Below are 21,070 nucleotides of genomic sequence, written 5' to 3'. Positions count from 1 at the left end.
ATTAGGTACGGAATCGCCACACACAGTAAACTAATTAGTCACAGCCACAATATTACAAGGAATTCTAAATGGCATAAAATGTCTAGGAAGTCACCTACACTTTTTTTTCAGTTTTTGCCAACAATCGCTTAATATTTAACATAATTTTGGAGCATTTCTTTTGGTGTACTTATCCAATTTTGACACAATATAAAGAAATACCAGATTCAAATGGTCTCAAAATACAACACAATTACAAGGTTTTAGAACAGCAATGAAATAAACTATTAAGTCATACAACAAAATGCTCCGGTTACTCTGAAATATATATAATAATCTAACCAGTGTTATACAGTGTTATAGCCTGCACACACAGCCTTGGAGGACTGAAAAGTGGTAATTTTCTTCTAATGTTGCTGACTTGACATTGATTTTTGTATTATTATAAAAACCTAATTTGGCCACATAATGTTTTAGGATTATGTATTGCTTTTGCCACACAACATCCTATCCAGGTGGACGCCCATGTAACACTCTGTTGGGTAAGGTGTTTTTTCCTTTAGTTAACGCTTACTTGTAGCCACAGCGTCTGTAAAGCTGTGAACTCGCACAAAATGTGTAGACATGTTCACATAACGGTTAGACAACCTCGGGCAAAGGTGTAATTCTGAAAATCACACTAAAACTGAAACTAAGAAACTGCTTACAGCTTTCTTTTCACAGAGACACTTCAGTTATTGAAGCACAGTTAGTTATTCAGTTATTTAGAGACAAAACTGCATTATTACTACACCAATATTAATACACCAAACAGGGTCATAAACTCACAGCTAAATGTGCTTCTGTTTTACTGTTTATGAAATTTCTACCTCATAAGATGAGTCCTGCCACAGTGACCTTACAGCCCTCAACAATCTGTACTGAAACTGGAAGCTGGAAGCTGGATGTGATTTTTTTTTTTTTCAAATGAAATTTAAACAAAATGTATCACAACACTGCTTATAAAAACATAATTTATTTAAAAAGACATTATAAACATGACACAACATTTAGGTAATTGTAAACATACATTATACAGTAATGCATAAGTCCATATATGACCAGTGCAAGCTCCAGACAGAGAGAGCAAAAGAGAGATATGAATACTTTTTAACTTGTGTTATTCATAGATCAAACTTTATTCCACATACATTTTCAAATACATTATATGCCCACTGAATTTTAACTAAACTGTCCAAGCTGTTTATAAGTAAGACAAGTTTTAAAGAACTCCACCTCAGTGTATACTTTAATACCTACATTTAGAATAGTATTATTATATATTCAGCATAATGAGAGACTGTAGCTCCACCTCAGTGTTTATCACATTACCTACATTTAGAGTGAAACATTTAGAGGTGGTATGAAGTTTGTCCAACTGAGTAACAGTCTATTGAGAAACTATGTTTATGGGTGGAGCTTGGAGATTCCAGCCATTTCTAAAATTCTGTGCAATTAAACAAATGCAAATGTACGCTTTTAGTTAACACTGTCTAATAAGCACCTGAAACTGAAAAAGTACACATTTTGCTGTGTATTTATCTGTTTATGGGAGTATAAATGAGTTGCTGTATTATGTAAGAGAGGCGTGTTTACCTGAGTGTCAGGTTCAGTGCAAACCAAATATTCTCACGCCTCTGATCAGTCAGGCCATCTGCATGCCCCACCTACACCTGTAATGGTCCTATCCATGGATTGGCCATTCTCATCATTCATACACACTAGTAGACTCATTTATAAAAAGGGCTGGTAAATGTAGAAAACGGACAGTCGTAGATGGGCTCTGAGACTGAAATTCTTCCATTTCCTTCTGCAAAGTTATCCTGAAATTACAAAATGTACAAATTATTAACTCCTGAAACTGCATGTTTATTATTCAGTGTCTACTATGAATTATCCTGTATCATCAATGAATTTATTAGTATCCACTATTTACTATTTCTTATATACTGAATTATTCCGTTATAGTCCACAATAAACAATTCATTTTGTAATATAAATTAGTCTGCATGTATTAAGTATCTATTCAGTATTTTCTATTAACTAATTAGTACATACTATGGATTATTTAGTATTAAATATGAATTATTCATAGTTAACTACTGTGTATTACTCAGAAACTACTTTGTATGATTCAGTATCCACTGTGAATTATTCAGGGTCCAGTATTAAGATGATGTTTATGAAAGGCATAGTGTGCAATTTTACCGAAGGGCTGAAGTTAATTCTCTGTAGTGTGAGATCTGCAACATAAAACACATATAAAATATGATAAGTTTAAATCAAACATCCAACAGAGCTGAATGCAAGGTCTACAGAAGGGAATTATCCAATAATCTAGCTTTCACTTACCTACGATGTGGTCTCTGGAGTGAACCTGCTGCCAGAGCGTGTCCTGCTCTCTGTACAGTCAGATACAAGGAGATTATACAAAGAAAAAGCTTGCACTTGTACCCTCACATATTCTACCATATTTTTATATTATCTTATATACTCTCATGTACTGGTACATACTCACATATACTCTCACACACTTATACACTGTCACACACTCGCTCAAACTGTCGCATACTCTCGCATTCTGTAACATATTCTTACACGCTGTCATATAATCTCATTCTCGCTCATTCTCATATAGTCACATACTTGCTCCTTCATACTGTAACGTACCGGCACACACTCTCTCATATTCTCACATACTGTCACATACTCTCATGTAGTGTCACTCTCTCACATAATATAAAATATTCTCATATACTGTCACATGCTCTCACACACTGTCACATTATTTTCTATATTCTCACAATTTGGTATACTGTGGCATATCGGTGGCATCACCAGGAATTGAACCTATGACCTCAACACTTTTAACAATTTTGATATATTTTTAAATACACTGCATGTTTAATTACCTCTGCCTCCTTTTCACTGCTGCAGCTTTAACTGTAGAAAATGGGAGGAAATAGAGTTAGTTAGGATTCTTGGCCAAATTCCACAATGTTACTGTAAGTGTTTGTGTGTGTGTGTGTGTGTGTGTGTGCGTGTGTGTGTGTTCACACACCGTGTTTGTGTACAGCGATGCCTACTATTACAACCACCAGCATGAACAGCAGAGCAGCAGAGACGGATCCAATAATCAGAGCTAGATCCACTCGATCACCTGTTGGAGAGAAGAGTGCACCCTTAGGCTAGTCAGAAAAACACTAAACACATTAACAAGAGTACTATGCACCATTTTGTTGTGCTCAGTACAGCAACAGACCCTACAGACCTCTAAAGATATGTGGTAATGGCACTAGAGTTTAGATTCTCTGCTTGAGCCGGTGAATTCCCACCATTTTTCTCAGGCTCTGTCGAGTTGGACTGGGAAATAGACATACTTTTTTTTATTGCTATTTTTTATTTTACACAAAGCTATGGAGTAAAAAAATGACAATATAACAAAGTAAAAATACCACTGTGATTGTGGAGTGTGCGGCGTAAAAAATCGCTGCACACCCTAAAATTCAGAACAGCCACTAGGCATGACATACAGTCACATTCAACTTGGAATTGCAGTTAATAAGCAGTTTTACTCTACTTCTCTACTCTACTCTAGGTTCTATTGTTTTGGCCCATTGGTGTTTTGCTGATATATGCTCTCAGTGGTCTTTTCAGGTCTCCATGAAATATACTGTAGGTGGTTGAATAGTTCCTGAAACAGGTAAGTGCATATGTGCATGTGATACAGAGGTTGTATAATGTACTGTATGTACTGCATGGTACCTTTGGATGGTGGGATGTAACCTGTGGGTGGGACGCTACAAAAACTTGATCCTGAAACACAGAACAGGTAAAGCTGTGTTACATACAGTCAGTCATTCTACACCTGTGAGACATTTCAGTGCTAAACACAAACTGACAATTACAAAGTGTTACCAGTATAACTGCACTGATGTATTACATCACTTGCACACAGACACACGCACACACAATAAAGAGGCATAGGATATTTTTAGAGAGCCTGTATACATGTGTGAGAGACAAAGAGAGTTAGTGTTTAACACTGTGTAGAAGTGTTGGCTGACTAATATAATTATGATAGTGTATGAAATTTAACAAGAATATTAGGTATCCCATGAGGTTTCCATGGGGCTGCTACTATGCTGTAACAAGTGTTGTTACTAACTGCTTGTTGTGGTGTCCAGCCTTCTATATTTAATAAAGTCTTTCTCTACATGAACATTTTTACTGGACGTCTTTTAAATATGCTATATTGTCATGTTTTTTCTAGACGGTTGCTACAGAAGCTGGTAAAGGCATTTTTTTCTGCAGTTAAAAACTGAACCAAAGAGCCACTTATAGCACACTGCACAACACACACTAATACACACACTCACTAACACACAGACACACCTGTAGGGCAGGGTAGTGTTATGGCAGCGCTGCGTTCAGAGTGTGCCCACTCATGTCCCAACAGCACACTGTACTGGCACTGGTACCCACCCCCCACCTGCCTGTGCACCTCTGACACGTTAAATTGTGCACTGTGCTTGACCATCGGGGCGTGCCTCCTTGCTGAAGGATCATCTGCCCCCTGGCGGTACAGGGAGAAGTGTGCACCGGGGTATGAAGGTGAACCTGTGCAAACTAACATTCCTTCACCGTCATGAGATAGCTGAGGAGGAGGAAGATGTGCTGAGGAAACACACACAAACACAGAGTTGTAGCCTGAGAACAACATTTTCCAAAACCAGCCTAAATTGCTTCAGTTTGAGTCTGTCACAGTTCTGTTTGAACCAGACAGTCTAAACTAGATTGTTTATATATATGGACTGTCTAATCGCAACTGTCTAAACCCGACTCCATGTACCTGACTTGCTTATCCAAACTGCCTGAATCTGACTGTCTAAACTCGACTGCCTGAACCAGACTGTCCAAACTGAACTGCCTGAACCTGACTGTTTAATCCCAACTTTTGAACATGACTGCATAAGTGTGACTGCCTGAACGTGACTGCCTGAACCTGACTGTCTAAACTCAACTGTCTAAACCCAAGTGTCTAATCCCGACTGCCTGAACCAGACTGTCTTAAATTGACTTCCTGAACCACACTCTTTAATCTCGACAGCCTGAACCCAACTGTTTAATCTCGACTGCCTGAACCAGACCCTCTAAACCCAACTGTCTGAACCAGACAGTCTAAACTCGACTACCTGAACCAGACTCTCTAAACCCAACTGTCTGAACCTGCCTCTCTGATCTCGACTGCCTGACCATGACTGCCTAAACATAACTTTTTGAACATGACTGCATAAGTGTGACTGTCTAAACCTGACTGCCTGACCCTGACTGTCTAAACTCAACTGCCTGACCCCGACTGTCTAAACTCGACTGCCTGAACCAGACTCTTTAATCTCGACTGCCTGAACTTAACTGTTTAAACTTGACTGCCTGAACCAGACTCTCTAAACCCAACTGTCTGAACCAGACTGTCTAAACTTGACTGCCTGAACCAGACTGTCTAAACTTGATTGCCTGAACCAGATTGTCTCAACTCAACTGTCTGAACCCAAGTGTCTAATCCTGTCTCTCTAATCTCAACTGCCTGACCCCGACTGTCTAAACTCGATTGCCTGAACCAGACTGTCTAAACTCAACTGCCTGACCCCGACTGTCTAAACCCCACTGCCTGAACCAGACTGTCTTAACTTGACTGCCTGAACCACACTCTTTAATCTCGACTGACTGAACCCAACTGTTTAATCTTGACTGCCTGAACTAGACTGTTTAAACTCGACTGCCTGAACCAGACTGTCTAAACTTGACTGCTTGAACCAGACTCTCTAAACCCAACTGTCTGGACCAGACAGTCTAAACTTGACTGCCTGAACCAGACTGTCTAAACTCGACTGCCTGAACCTGACAGTCTAAACCCAACTGTCTGAACCAGTCTGCCTAAACTTGATCGCCTGAACCAGATTGTACAAACCTGGTTGCCTGAACCAGACTGTCTAAACTCGATTTCCTAAACCAGACTGTCTAAACTCGACTGTCTAAACCTGCCCACCAGAACCTGACTGCCAACTTGGACCTGACCTTAAACAGCTGACTGTACAGTATTTAACAGACTGTCTGAACCTGGTTACCAAATTAGACTAAATACTGCCATATCCTGACTATTTAAACCCGTTTGTCTGAACCTGCCTGCCTGAACCCAACTGCCAAACCAGACTACCAGGGCCAGACCGTATAAGCCCTACTGCCTAAACCTGTCAGTCTATACAACTGACTGGACCTAAATTTATGAAGCTATTTGTACAGGATTTACCCAGCAGTCTGTACTCAACTGCCAACATCTGATTGTGAAACATGACTGTCGGCTATCTGAATAAAACTGTCCAATCTACTTGCTCCTGACTGCCTGAACCTGATTGCATGAACCTGTTTGTATGAACTAGAATCTCACCTGCGATATTGACGGCCACAGCTGAGCTGGAATCAGAGTTTTGAATCCTTTCTGACATGGTGCGTTGGTACAGGCAGGTGTAGGTGCCCCCCTCCTTCTGGCTCACTGGACCCACTTTAAAGTGGGGGCTAGAGGAACGGCCAACCTCCTGATCTATATGGGCCCCCCACGGTCGCCTCCGCAGGACAAATGTCAGTGGATTTTGGACTAGAGAGGTGGGGGGAACCTGGCAGTGGAAGTGCATCATTTGACCAGGTATGGCACGGCCATCAGAAGGCGTAACTAAGAGTTGAGGAGGAGTAAGGGGCCTGATAGGGCCTGCTGTAAAGGAGAGAATGGTTAAAGATGGAAAGATATAGACAGAGATTTTATTATAAAAAAAAATCAGTGTTAAAGTTTTCATCTTGCAGTTTTAATATATTTTGGGGTTAAACTGATTGGAGCCTCACTGAGGTGGCTATGGTGTGTTGTGGCAGGTGTGTGTGTGTGTGTGTGGTTCTGGGAGAGAAGGGTGTAGTAGGGTAGTTTAGACCTCAGCAGGATGCCTGTGGTTGTAATGTAACCGTCACTTTACACACACAGCAATGTTAAACACATCCGAATGCCTGTGAGGTAAAGTTTTCACAAAATAAACATTAAATAGTTGTTCTATGCAATAGTTGTTATTTTGTTCTTCTAATTTGTTATATTCATACTTTGTTTCTATCTTACTGTTGTCCTTGGCATTTTTGCAATCTTAAATCTGGGTTTCTCCCCTTTTTCAGCATTTTTATTTTCTACAGGGAAGTCAATGGGACATCTACTGCACATACCCATTCAGCGACATGCTCTACATGAGAGCTTGTCACACTATAACGCCTTTTATGTTTGCTTTGTGGTTGCAAGGCAGTTGCATTACAAATGACAAATATATTCTTCAACAATTTCAGATTTGTTTAAATTATTTTATTGTTTCTTGTATTTCTTTAAATTATAGATTTAAACTATAAATTGTAAAATTTGTAAAATCAATTTTGGCTAAAATGAACTGCAAATTCAGGTCATTTCCTTAATTTTGTCCTGAAGTGTATTTAACAAAGATGTAAATCAAAGCAGTTTGTACACACAGACAGTGCTGAATCAGATCTCACTACTGAGATTACTCAACACACACACTTTTTCATTCAGCATAGTTTTAGGTAGGAAACGGTTCCCTGTATAGCCTCAGATTCCTTTTTGTTGAAGTGGTAGTGAATGAAGCCAAGTGTTCTCACAAATAGGCCTGGTCAATAATTTGATATCGGTATTTATCTCAATAAGAAATGTTTCAATAACAGTGATTTCACGGACAGGCGTTTTTTACTGGTGTCAGTCTGAGCTGAACACAATGTCCTGCGCTGGAGCCAACCTGTCTTATTCTGGCTGAAGCACTTTTGTAGCTTATGTTGTAACTAAGTTATTTATAGTTGATAAAGCCTATAGGTTTGCTTATTTGACGGGGATATATAGTAAAGTTACTGTGCAAAAGTTTGAGGCACCAAAGCAAATTAGACTAATCCATTTATCTCAGGAATATGAGTGTTTTTACCCCCCAAAAAAGCACCACTTATGTTTTAAACAGATGCAAATAAACATACGTACAGTAAAACGTAACCAGGAATTCTCATTTTTAACTAAGTTTGTTATATCCTGTGAGCCAAGCTGAAGAACAAAGTGTAGTTCCAGATTTCTCCTGGATGCCCTCAGCCAGCATTTGTTTACGTTCAGTTCCACCAGCAGCTCACCTGATTTACCAAATTTACCAATTTACCAAACCAGGTGTTGATATGATGAGAACTAGAAATAACTCTATTAAACTCAGATGAGGAGAGATTAGGAGATTTTTTTAAGGAAAACAGCTCTGTAAAAGCTCTGCTTTTTGTGAAATTGCTGTTTGTATTTATTGTAATGCTAGCGTTTTACTGAGCTTATAACCAATTACTTCACAGGTAAGAAGCTTTTTCTTTACTGAAATTCCCACAGGTGCCTAAACATTTGCACAATACTGTATATTTAAAGTATTATATAGTTTTTGTGAGAGGAGACTTTTTAGAAGACTTTTTAGAATTTTCAGACAGTAGTAGGTACAGATTTCCATTGAAGGGATTCTTAGTAGCTTTTCTGAGGCCTTTAAAGTATTTATACCGATATTGAAATTATATCATATCGACTGAAATTAAGGAATATATCGTGATATAAATTTTGGACATATTATCCAGCACTACTCACAAACATAGATGCTTCATTTACTGTCCAAACCATGAAATGTTTTTGATAGTAAAATATTGTCAAATCTGAGCAAAGCTACTATTTTTGAAACCATACAAATATATTCCTCCACATTCTAGTGATGTGCAATTAATTAAAAATGTTTTAAACACTAAATCTTCTCAAAACATCTCTCTGACCTCAACAAACCAATTCTGAATGAGTTTTTACATCTTTACTGTTCAATTTTGCTGAGAAATTAAAAGCAAAACAGAATTACGAGCTATAGAAACATTCTGCAGTTTTAAATGTTCTTCTTTCTGTTCAATGTTGAAAACAATTCTCGAACATTTCCAAACAGCAGAGCAGGAGCCTTAAAATAACCTCAGCTGGCCTTCAGTGGTGATCTAAGACCTATGTTTATATATATATTAAGCTCTGGGTTTTTTGTATGTTGACCAAAGGTGCATTTCTTGTGGTCTCATCTCAACTGTTATACCGGAAGCTTCGAAGTTGTTACGTCATGCTGAGTAGTTCCTAGGTACTGAGTGGGTAGGAAGCTAATATCTGTTTTTTTTTTGTCATACTGGTGGATGATTAAATGTTGCAAGGTGGTTGCTGTGGTACTGAAGGCGGCTGTCAGAACTAGAATTAGAATGACAATCACTATTCTAATGCTATCTGGGCTAATGTTAATGCTAGAATGTCTAGAATTAAGAGACTGCCATTTAATGACTGTGTTACCAACAAGTTAGGATCCTCTAAAAAAAAAAAGTGTAAATAAAATGTGAACTCACGTGGAGGGGCTCTAACGGTGGTGTATGGACTGATCATGCTGTTGTCGTATTGGCAGCAATAGTAGGTTTCCTGCTCCATGGTGCCATCCTGCAGCTGAAACTCAGCCTGTGTTTGCTCTGCGTCCAACTGCACCGTGTCTACCAGCTCCTGTGTCTTGTACAACTTGAAGAGTCGACCCTTGTGACCCTGTGGGGTCTGGCACCGCAACACCAAGGAAGAACCTCTGTTCTGATCCTGGATCAGCACTGGAGCAGGGGGAGAGCCAGGGGGATCGGCCAATCCAAAGTCTGGAGATTAAGAAATTAACTATGACAATACCATTTCATGCTCTGTATGGTTGATGTAGCTTGTACCCTGTAAGTCTTCAGTAGTGTAGATAAGTTTGCATAGACTAATTGACTATTAAGTCCACTGTGGGCCACAGGTGAGTAGTCGAGAAAGTACACGCCTAGCAAAAATTGTTCTATAAACTACAGAAGCATCATTCTATACAGTATGGTGGTGATTTTAGACACAACAGAAATTCTTATACATTACAAACATACCTACTTCAACAAACAGCATAAGTCTGCAGATTAGCTCAGGATACTTTGCACTAATGTATAAGACACTCTTTTGAAGCCAACTAGTTGGGTACATTTTGGAAAAAAATGTTGTGTAAATAGCTAAGGTGATCATAGTAGCTAGCTTATCACATTGTCAAACTTTTGAATATTTTCCATGCTCTCATTTTGTTTGAAATATGAACCATTGTTTCAGTTTGATAGGCCTATAGGTGTAACAATTTGCAATGTCTACTCTGTTATTGACTCTCTGGGATTAAGTTGCTTGTGCTGTGTTGGTTTAGACCTTAGGCTGTTTAACTGTAGATCATTCCTCTCATTCTGGTGCTTCAGTGTTTTATTTTACACCCAAAGAATTCAAACATGGAAGAATAGAGCATAACACTGGACTAAAAAGAAATGACTCAATACTTTTTGTTTAGTTTTGTTCCTCTAGTTTGGTTGTTCTTTGGGAGGTTAGGGGTTAATTACTCCAGAGCCCTTAACTGCAGATTGAGCAATTACTGTTTGCTCTTAGTATCTCTACCAGTGAGTGTATGTCTGATGCTTAGAAGTAAAACCAAAAAAAGAAAGTTTAATCAGGGTTCAGATTTCTGAGGCGTGAGGGATTTTTGTATTCTCACTTTTGTTTTCTTTATTTTTGTACTTAACATAAGTTTGGATCATCCTACTGTTTGTTACATCTGCTAAATTAATAGATCAATAATTGCTTGTCAAACGATTGAGGAAAATGTGGCATTTCACCTTAAATTCTCAGCTTTAGGTTTATCAAGTGTGTTTCTCAGGATAAAGATCAGGTTTTACCTGAATCAGTTTGGTTTTGTCTTGCTCAAAGGTTCTTTAAACACTCAATGAGCAGTGATCTCACAGCCAGTAATAAATGGCCAAGTCTTGGCTTTATTCCCACTGTTACCATCACTGTCACTTATATTTACACATGTAAATTTTAATAAACCTGATCAGACTTTGATGTGGTCAATCATTGATAAACCCTTAAAGTAACAATTCTCAAAACATTTTAAAGTGACTCACCAAAGAGATCAGCAGAGAAACAGAAGAGTAAGATAAATGTACACAGCATTCTTCACTAGCAGCAGCAGCAGCAGTAACGTCCTCCTGTGTGAGTGGTTGTTTATGTGTGTGTGTGTGTGTGTAAGAGAGAGAGGATGTATGTGCTTGTACAATCGAAAGATGAAAGATTTGTGAACAATGGCAGAGAGCTCCCTCTGAGACAACCCGGCCCCACGGATCAACTTCCTCTCCTTCTGACAGAGCAAGAGTCACATTGTCATCACTGATTTCCACATCAACATCCACCTTCAAAATATCTGCCCATAAATGTCCTCCTTTTAGATCATTCACCTACCTAACTTCTACGTTCAATCATCACATCAGAACATCTACCCATCTACATCCAACCATCAGATCATCCACCATCTATATACAACCATCAGAACATCCAATAATCTTCATTCAACCATCAGAACATCCACCATCAAAATACACCCATCAAATCGTCCACCATCCATATACAACCATCACAACATTCAATAATCTACATCCACATATCAGAACATCCACCATCTACACCCTCCTATCAAAACATACATAATCTACATCCAACCATCAGAACCTCCCATCATAACATCCACCCATTTACACTCACCCATCAAAACATTCACCCATCTACATCCAACCATCAGAACATCCACCATCTACATGCAAACATCCATATGTCTACACCTTCCCATCAGAACATCAAGCCATCAGAACACCCTCCCACCACAACATTCAATCATTAGAATATCCACCATTAGCGCATCCTCCCATCACAGCACCCTCCTATCAGAACATCCATCTTTAGAAGATCTATCTAGAGAAACCCATTAGAAGATCTATTAGAAGAACCATTACAGCATCCTTACACCACAGCACCCTCCTATTAGAACATCAAACCTTCTACAACACTTCTGATAAAACAGTGATGAAACTGAAGATGAAAATTATGACATGCTCCAGGAAGTTTTCTCAATAAAATCTTCCTACTGATCTTAGAGCACAGCAAGCTCATTTTAAAACCATGTGTACAAATTAAAACCCTGGACATTTCTAACAGCACTTATCTGGATCTGTGTGGATCACCAGACTTCCACTGCCTCCTACTGGTTAGCCTGAGGTACAAAAAATAAAATACTGGTAAACGCTAAAAAGTCCAAAAACATGTTTTTATAATTTTTTTCATGCTTACACTCAGAACACCTGACACTTCTCACCATCCTGTTTCTCACCCACCAGTCTTGTGAAAGCGTTTACTTCCCTAAACAACTCACGAACATTAGGCAGGGCTAATGGGCTGATGTTCTGGTGTCCTGAATTACACTTATTAAGGGCTTTATTAAGATTTAGTTTTGTTATTTTTTTGTTTTTATTCCAGAATAGTGTTTAATGGTTTTATAGTATAGTAATGAGAAATAGAGTTTATATCAAATATCAAGAAAAAACAATAACCTACTGTACTGTACAATTTCTGCTTAAAAACCCACAGATAATTCCACCTTAATGTCAAAATATTATTATTATTATTATTATTATTATTATTATTATTATTATTATTATTATTAATTGTTAGTATGATGTGTATTAATGTTGTTTTTTTGTTCTTAAACATCTGCCATTTTTACTACTCATTCTAGCTAATGTTTTTATACATAAATAAAAAAACATTAAAGAGAATAAATTACCATTCTATGATTACTGTTGTTGTTGTTTATTCTGCCTGACTCTTTGATCCTCACTGTAAAACAGATGAGTAAACTGAAGCTCTACCTTTTTGAGCTGTAGCTGAATGGTGTGTGTGAGTGTGAGTGTGTGTGTGTGTGTGAGTGTGTTTATCTGTGAGGCAGGCCAGCAGAAAGACTGTAGATCTGAGTGTGTGTTATCAGCTTCAGGGCAGAAGGTTACACGTCGAGCCTCCCCCCGTAATCACCTCCACAACACACAGCTTCTCAGAACTGACCCCTAGAATACTGTGAAACACTATAGACTGACCCTAACACTGACTTTAACTCTAACTTTAACACTAATACTGATGCTTGGATCTAAGGCTGTATATTTACCCTAAAACTGACTTTAACTCTAACTTTAACACTGATATTGCTGCTTGGTTCTAAGACTGTAGCTCAACCCTAAAACTGTCTATAACTCTATCTTTAACACTGATATTGCTGCTTGGTTTCTAACAATGTAGATTAACCCTAAAACTGGCTATAATTCTAAGTTCAACTGCTGATTTGTTCAAACACTGTAGATTAACCCTAAAACTGTCTTTTACTCTAACTTTAACACTGATACAACAACTGATTAAACAATGTAGCTTAACCCTAAAACTGTCTTTTACTCTAACTTTAACACTGATACTGCTGATTGGTTCCAACACTGTATCTTAACCCTAAAACTGACTTTAACTCTAACTTTAACATTGGTACTGCTGTTTGTTTCTAACACTGTAGCTTAACCCTAAAACTGACTTTAACCGTAACTTTAACTCTAATACTGCTGATTGGTTCTAACAATGTAGCTTAAGCCTAAAACTGTCTTTTACTCTAACTTTAACAGTGATACTGCTGATTGGTTTTAACAATGTAGCTTAACCCTAAAACTGTCTTTTATTCTAACTTTAACTCTAATACTGCCCATAGAATAAACACTATGGCATGACATTACATTACATTACATCGCATTGCATTATACTTGGCAGACGCTTTTGTCCAAGCCTATGTACATATAGTAATTGAAGTTCAAAAACGTAATAGAAGAAAAAAACACATTTAAGACAGTGCCTAAATAGGCCAACTGGAAATAGAGGAGGAATGGGGTTGAAGAAGGAAATGAGGTTAGAAGTAGTTAGTTAGAGGTGTTAGGAGATTAAGTGCTCTTAAAGATAGTGAGAGATTCTCCTGATCTGGTAGTGGAAGGTAGTTTGTTCCACCATTGGGGAACTCTGTATGAGAACAGTTTGGATTGCTTTGTGTGAATGTTTGGCAAAGCGAGGTGACGTTCATTGGAGCAGTGCAGCGGCCGGGAGGTAGCGTAAGCCTTCAGGAGCGAGTGCAGGTAGGAAGGAGCTGTTCTGTCATCACCTTGTAGGCGTTTGTAAGAGCTTTGAATTTGATACGAGCAGCAACTGGTAGCCAATGGAGCTCAATGAGCAGCGGGGTGACATTTTTCCCCCTTTTGGCTGGCTGAAGACCAGACGCGCTGCTGCATTTTGGATCATCTGAAGTGGTTTTATAACGCAAGCAAACAAACAAACCTACTATTGGTTCTCGCACTATGATTTGACCCCATTGTTTAACACGATAAACTGACCCTACTGTTGACTCAACTGTTTAACATAATAGATTGACTATTACTGTTTGTCCGAACACAGTGTCTTTACACTACCTCTAGGGATAGTGCAAGTGAAGTAGTGCTAAGGAGCTAAGATGCTGTCACTGTGATAAGAGAGTCGATTTCTGGATCACTCTGCTTGCCATCAGCAGCCAGAGTCCGAGATGCTCTTTCGGGGATAAGTAGATGGTGCTCCTCCCACATCACTCCTAAGCAATGTCTGTTAACTGAGGAGCCATGCTTCAGTCAAAAAAGATGTTCTTGTATTTTTTTAATGTTATGTATATCTTTTTGTAAGGTTTCCACATAACAAACACTTTTTAACAACTATTTCCAAATAGGATGGCAGAACTTTGTCATATGTTTGTTTGCTGTTATTATGTCTTCTTACATCACTCTTTTGGAATACTACCCCTACAACCTTGCAACAACCAAGCGAGCACATGGAGCTCCACATCAAGCAGACTGCAACCAACATAAATAGTAAAGCAAGAATAGCAACCTTTTAGAAACACCAGACCAACCACTTGTGAATTCCTTTTGGGTTGTTTAATCAATCTTTATTCCCTTTACAAATGGCACTTTTCTGGGCTGTTTTTTTACTGTTAATATATAAAATAAATAAATGGTTCACTAGTTCAAACGTGACCACACACAAGACTGGGGAAACTGGGGAGGTAGCACAAGTGCATGAAAACTTTCTAAACAGTCATGACACACACACACACACACACACACATACACAAGCACACATAGTGCAGCCCTGCCCTTTAGTTCACAACTGTCTGAGCGCAGGGGTCTTACAATTAACTTTACAGCTGATAGTGTCAGAGAGAGAGAGAGAGAGAGAGCGAGGAACAGAGTGTAAGAGATAGAGTAACTGTAACTGTGAGGATCTGAGCTGCTCTGTTTCTGAGTGTAAATACAGACTGTACTTTAGGAACACTAGTAAATCAGTCGATGCACTGTTGCTATTGCAGATACTGGTTACATTTGGTTTTTGGAGAAGCAAACTTGGAACCTCTTTATACACTCCTGAAGTTATCTGGGTTTTAGGCAGTGTATGCGGATGGCTGTAACTCAAGCTGTTCTTCCCTCATTCAGCTCTTTCTCAAACGTCAGCAACACTACACAAACCATGACGGTAAGACTTAAAATCTTCTTCTTCTTCTCCTTATTATTATTTTAAATTAATAAATTAAACAAATGAATAATTTTGTTTGCAAACCTGCACAAATCAAATGCAGTTTAAATGCAGTATGCAGTTTAAACTGTTTCAGAGAAACAAAAATTAAAGCTATGTATAATTTAATATAGCTCTGTAGTAATATTTTTATGAAATATCAAAAGTTTGTAACAATTGAAACAATATTATTAAGTATTATAATAATGGCAAACTTAGCAAGAAACTGCAATAGCAATAGAAATAGAAATATAACAATACTATCACAATATTACAACTACTACTACAACCAATAATATTGTAAGTATTATTTACATTAATGGATCACTGTGCGGTGCTAAAAAAAAAAGAGTACAAAATAAATAAATGTGTGTGTGTGTGTTTTAAAGAGATAATGAAATACAAAAATTACAGTGTTAACGTGAGGAATATATTACCACCATGTGAAGACAGACTTTGTCTGTGTTCTATATTACAAGATTAGCCAATTAGATATGTACCAATGAAAAAAAAGACTTTAACCAGCAAATAACTTTAACACATTTTCAGAAGAAACCTTATGTATCTGTGGAAAGGGAGTAAACTAGTCAAATGTTTAATGGAGTTTTCTTTCCCTTCTCTCCTAAAGATGTGGAAGTATGAGGACTGTCCGATGAGCAGCCTCCACTCACCGTCTGAGAGAACCGTGTCTGTGAGCACAGATCACGTGGATGCCGCTCAACACCTAAGACACCAGGAACAACACTCCCAGGACAATGAGGGATGCTGGGATATGGAATTGTTGCTGTCTGAGTGGGGGAGCACATCTCCAGACCAGAACAGTGCTCAGAACTACATTTCCCAGAGTTCTCTGCTGCAGGACGGAGGTGGGCAGAGGGGACCATCTGGGCTGGATATCCAGTTTGCCAATCATACAGGCCCTCTGGTGAATCTTCTGTCCAATGAGAGTGTGACCTCATCTCTGCCCACGCAGCTCTACAGCACCACCTACAGTGCAGAGCATCATGGGAAGGGTGTCCAGCCCTTACCCACATCCCACTTGCCCAGCTTCCCTCACTCAACTGACCGTAAAGCGAGGTCATGGGAGTTTGGACACCACTATCCCCATGTGACTCACCTGTCAGAGGGGGTTGGGCCTCTGGAAACGATAGCCCCGCTCCCTAATTACCAGTACACTTTTGTCCAAAACCATGCCCATTCCAGGCCCTATCAACCCCAAGCTGGATATGGCTACTTCCCATCCTCCCATTCTCACTCTGCCAGTGTTTTACCAGACTCCACAGCACCCCCAGCTGCAGTGGAGGTGAAGCGCAGCCGCAGAACAGCGGGCAGGAGGAGGGTGGCCATGCACTGCTGCAGTTACCCAGGCTGCACAAAAACATACACTAAAAGCTCGCACCTAAAAGCACACTTGCGCACACACACAGGTGAGGATGTCTCAAAACATACACAGACAAGTGTTTTTAAATCTTATTGAAGAATTTAGGTAAAATGCTAATGCAGAATTAATTTAGTTGACTTTAGTAATAGAGAGGTGGCGAAGTAACTTAACTTTCTGAATGCTGTGTGTGGGGGGCACTCCGTATGCAAATAGATGGTGTCAGAAGCCATTAGAAAAGATGCAGTCAATGGCAGATCATACAAATTGTGAATTTAGTAGCATGTAGGAAGGGTGCATTTTAACCACCCAGATAGCAAAAAGGATCTGGCCCGGATCCGGCACAATTCAAAACGGATCTGGCCCAGTGTCCTTTTGCACAGTGGGCAGGTTCTGCCCAAAGCTGAAATATCTATTACATTTCTTCATCCAAATATCAGGTAAGCTGTGTGCTTGACCAGCCATAATGAAACTGTGAGAAGCACATGGCTAGCAATACTTTTATATGTTAACTTTGAGGCTAGCTGCTGTAACACTCCTCCAGCTCTGAACACAGAGATACCAAACAATGCAAACAATGTAAAGGAGGCCTGCCAAAAGTGGTTTGCTAGAATTAATGAATACTTCTCCCATTCACTGGTGGGTTTTGTTAACTTTTATAGTTCTAGCTAACATACCCACATAACGTTAGCTAGCTAACATACACAAATAACACTGATAGCTGCTGATTAACTAATTGTGTTTCAACCAAGATAAATGGGTGTGTTGATTAACAGTGCTTTACTGACAGCGTTGACATGAATGCTGTAGACTGAATAAGTAGGTTCTGTGGTATTCTAAATGGGAGAAGCTACACTGCAATAGACTGAATGGGTGAGGCTAAACTGCTGTAGGCTGAAAATATATGGTTGAACTTCTGTATGATTAACGGAGGGAGCTAAACTGCTCTAGACTGAAAAGACAGGGCTAAACTGTTGCAAGCTGAATGGGTGGGGCTAAACTGTTGTGCACTGAATGGGCAGCACTGAACTGCTGTATAGGCTACTAATTGACTGCATGGGTGTAAACTGAATGGGTGGAGATAAACTGCACTAGGCTGAATGGGCAGGACTAAACTGTAAGCTGAATGGGTGGAGATAAACTAAGCTAAGGATAGAATGGACGGGGCTATATTGCTGTAGACTCAATGGGTGGAACTAAACTTCTGTAGGCTTATATACTGTATGTATATTATTTGGTTTGGAGACTAAACTAAAAAACATGTTCTGCATATTCATTGTTACTATGTGAGCAAATCTACTGTGTTTTAAAAGTTGAGACCACTTTGTGAATACAGTTTGATAAATGTTATGATAAATGTTTCATGATGGTGTTTCTCTGCAGGTGAGAAGCCGTACAGCTGCAGTTGGGATGGGTGTGGTTGGAAGTTTGCTCGTTCTGACGAACTGACACGTCACTACCGTAAACACACTGGCCTGAAGCCATATGAATGTATGCTGTGCCAGCGGGCCTTTAGCCGCTCGGACCACCTTGCACTACACATGAAAAGGCACGCCTGATACACACCCAAAGACATACTGACATGTATATAAAAGAGATAATTGATGTAAATATATAAAATTAACTCATATCCTCTCAGGACTCTAAAGTAAGTGGGTGCATCCCAATTGCGTACTAATTACTAATACTAACTAGTTTTTGAGTATGAAGTATGTTGTACAATGCAATGCAAAAAGGAAAGGAGGAGCTGCTTACTTCTGAAACAATATTTGAAAAAAAAATGGCACATAACCAAGCAAGTGCAGCGGCAAAAGTGGCTTGATATTATATTGTTGCTGTCCAATGAAAACAAAGTATGTCAATTTTGTTAAATTTTAGTTTACTACATAATTTGAACACATAAATTGTCCCTTACACTTTCTTGATGAATGGACCAATATATATTTTTCAGAATGACCTGAAATTAACCCTGTAACCCTCAAAATAATCCTGTAAAATTTGTAAAACTGTTTTGTTTGGACAGTGACGAAATGAGCATATGTAACATATGAACTTGTATAGCAATGCTTTATCTCCTTCTGTAAAAATACTTTGATACCTTACTTAAATAGAAATGTACTTTTTATATGTATATTAAACTGGAGTAATTATTTTTTACTTTCATTTTTACCTCTAGTCCTTAAATTTTAATGCAATTATCTGAAGCGTCTACTCCTTGTATTTTAAAAATAGTCGTGTTACTCCTATTTAGCTATTTAGCAGACGTATGTAGCCTAGTATGATTCGTGCAAAGACTCAGAACTCGAGCCAAATGTCTCAACTAAGCTTCTTAATATATTTACCTTGTATTAAAACGCATTAATTTTCAATGAGCATATATGCGTCTGGGCGGGGGGTTGTGCACATTAGGCTCCTAGGGCACAGCCTAAGTTTATTATTGTTATTTTCCCCCTTATATTACTTTTACTTTTATACTTTAAGTACTTTTACACTTTTACATTTTAACTTGATAAAAAGCTTGAGTTGATACTTTACTTTTAAACCCTTGTGTCTATAGGTCTACCTGAATAATGAATGTCAATACTTTTGGCACCTTTGAGTATGTACCTTATAGTATTAACGTGTAGTACGCAATTGGGATGGAGCCTGAGTTTAGGGTTTTCTGAGTTTATCTGCTGTAAATTAAAGTGTCACCCATCTGGAACAGCAGAGGGAGCTGTAAAGCAGGGAGAGAGAGAAAGTGAACAGAACACAGTCTTGGCCACACACACAGAGAGGAGAGAGAGATCTGCAGTGGGCTCTGAGTGGAATAGAGGTTACACAATCTTCCCCAGACTGTAATATTCCCCAGAGTGACCCAAATGTCTACTTCAGAACTGCTTCTTCAACACCCGATTCTCTATGCGCTCCAGTGGGTCAGCCTAATACCGGTGCCCTGAATGTACAAACAAATAAACACAGCCAATATGTGTATCTATTCAAAAAATAGAGGTGTGATTATGTAACAGTACAGAGTGAAAAGTTTATTAATTGTCTTACATTGATTATATTGATGTATGTGTTTATTGTTATAGCCTATATCTCACCACTGTTTTATACTTTTATTTCTATATTTATATAAACTGACATCACAATAAAGTGACAATGGGCTTCAATAAGTGTAGTACTGATTATTTACCCAAAAACATCAATTAACAAGTCAACAACAGATAATATGACATTCTGTATAATATGACATTAAAATACAACACCTGTAATAAACACAACTGCAATTAGCAATACAACACCTGTAGTTAAAACTGAAAAACGCATTTAATAAACAACACCTTTAATACCAAAAACAACATTAAACCCAACAGTTAACCTTCACTTTAAGTCTTCTGAGATTTATACAGAATGTTGATGATGGTAAAATAGTCGCACATTGGGAAGAATACCATTTTAATGATGTGTGATTTTAACACATATATTTTAAACACAAAAGGCATAAGGTATTGTTTTCATAACCATTTGGTGTAATAATATCCTGTAGAGGAACTGAGTGTTCAGTTACTCAGATCTACTAATCAGAAGAATTTTATCAGACAGGTGTGTTTCTAATTAAGTGTTCTCAACTTACAAACTTACAACACTTTAATCTTATATAATAAACATTTAATAACTGCAAAAGTATAAAGTAAATAGTACACATTTAATGATAATCTGTAATGATCTCTTGCAAAACTCCTCACTTCCAGATTTAAAGCCTGTTAATAAAGAAAAAGGGTAGACACAACCTCTCCTATCATCTTTTGAGATAATAACTCTAAATCAGTTCATATCTTTTCTGAAATTGTTAATATATTTTTCTGAAAATTACTTTCAACATCTAAAAATAATTGATTTTGTTTGTATTCAGTTAATTCACATGGTACACATTGTACAAATTTCTTTGGGCCTGGGATTGTAATTACACCAAAATACATAATTAAAACAATAAATAATGACAGCGAAAATAATTATGTAATAATATAAAATACATCAAATACATTGTGAAAAGTAATATTGTTATTAATAATAATAATAAT

General features: G+C 38.2%; 2 protein-coding genes across 3 annotated transcripts; one reads left to right on the top strand and one right to left on the bottom strand.

Annotated features, from left to right (window-relative positions):
- Positions 1-984: 984 nt before the first annotated feature.
- LOC103029644 (leukocyte immunoglobulin-like receptor subfamily B member 3) lies at positions 985-12,903 on the bottom strand. 2 transcript variants are annotated; one of them, XM_007257168.4, is made up of 11 exons: positions 12,795-12,903; positions 11,086-12,224; positions 9,490-9,777; positions 6,467-6,787; positions 4,414-4,695; positions 3,784-3,834; positions 3,080-3,178; positions 2,931-2,961; positions 2,371-2,420; positions 2,227-2,261; positions 985-1,841 (listed from the first exon to the last, which is right to left on the bottom strand). In XM_007257168.4, the coding sequence occupies exons 2-11, from the start codon at positions 11,132-11,134 to the stop codon at positions 1,749-1,751; spliced, it is 1,299 nt and encodes a 432-aa protein (XP_007257230.3). In that variant the 5' UTR covers positions 11,135-12,224; positions 12,795-12,903; the 3' UTR covers positions 985-1,748. The 2 variants fall into 2 exon arrangements, with proteins under 2 accessions (XP_007257230.3, XP_007257232.3); XM_007257170.4 differs by having other exon boundaries at positions 6,467-6,784.
- A 217-nt stretch (positions 12,904-13,120) lies between these two features.
- On the top strand, positions 13,121-21,021 carry klf1 (Kruppel-like factor 1 (erythroid)). The gene is made up of 3 exons (XM_007257167.4): positions 13,121-15,586; positions 16,254-17,052; positions 18,387-21,021. Exons 1-3 carry the CDS (start codon positions 15,506-15,508, stop codon positions 18,560-18,562), a joined length of 1,056 nt encoding a protein of 351 aa, XP_007257229.3. The 5' UTR covers positions 13,121-15,505; the 3' UTR covers positions 18,563-21,021.
- Positions 21,022-21,070: the final 49 nt, after the last annotated feature.

Source organism: Astyanax mexicanus, chromosome 5, assembly GCF_023375975.1.
Source record: "Astyanax mexicanus isolate ESR-SI-001 chromosome 5, AstMex3_surface, whole genome shotgun sequence".
Classification (NCBI taxonomy): Eukaryota; Metazoa; Chordata; class Actinopteri; order Characiformes; family Acestrorhamphidae; genus Astyanax; species Astyanax mexicanus.
The sequence above is the reverse complement of the archived record's forward strand: the minus strand, read 5'-3'. Positions and strand labels throughout refer to the sequence as shown.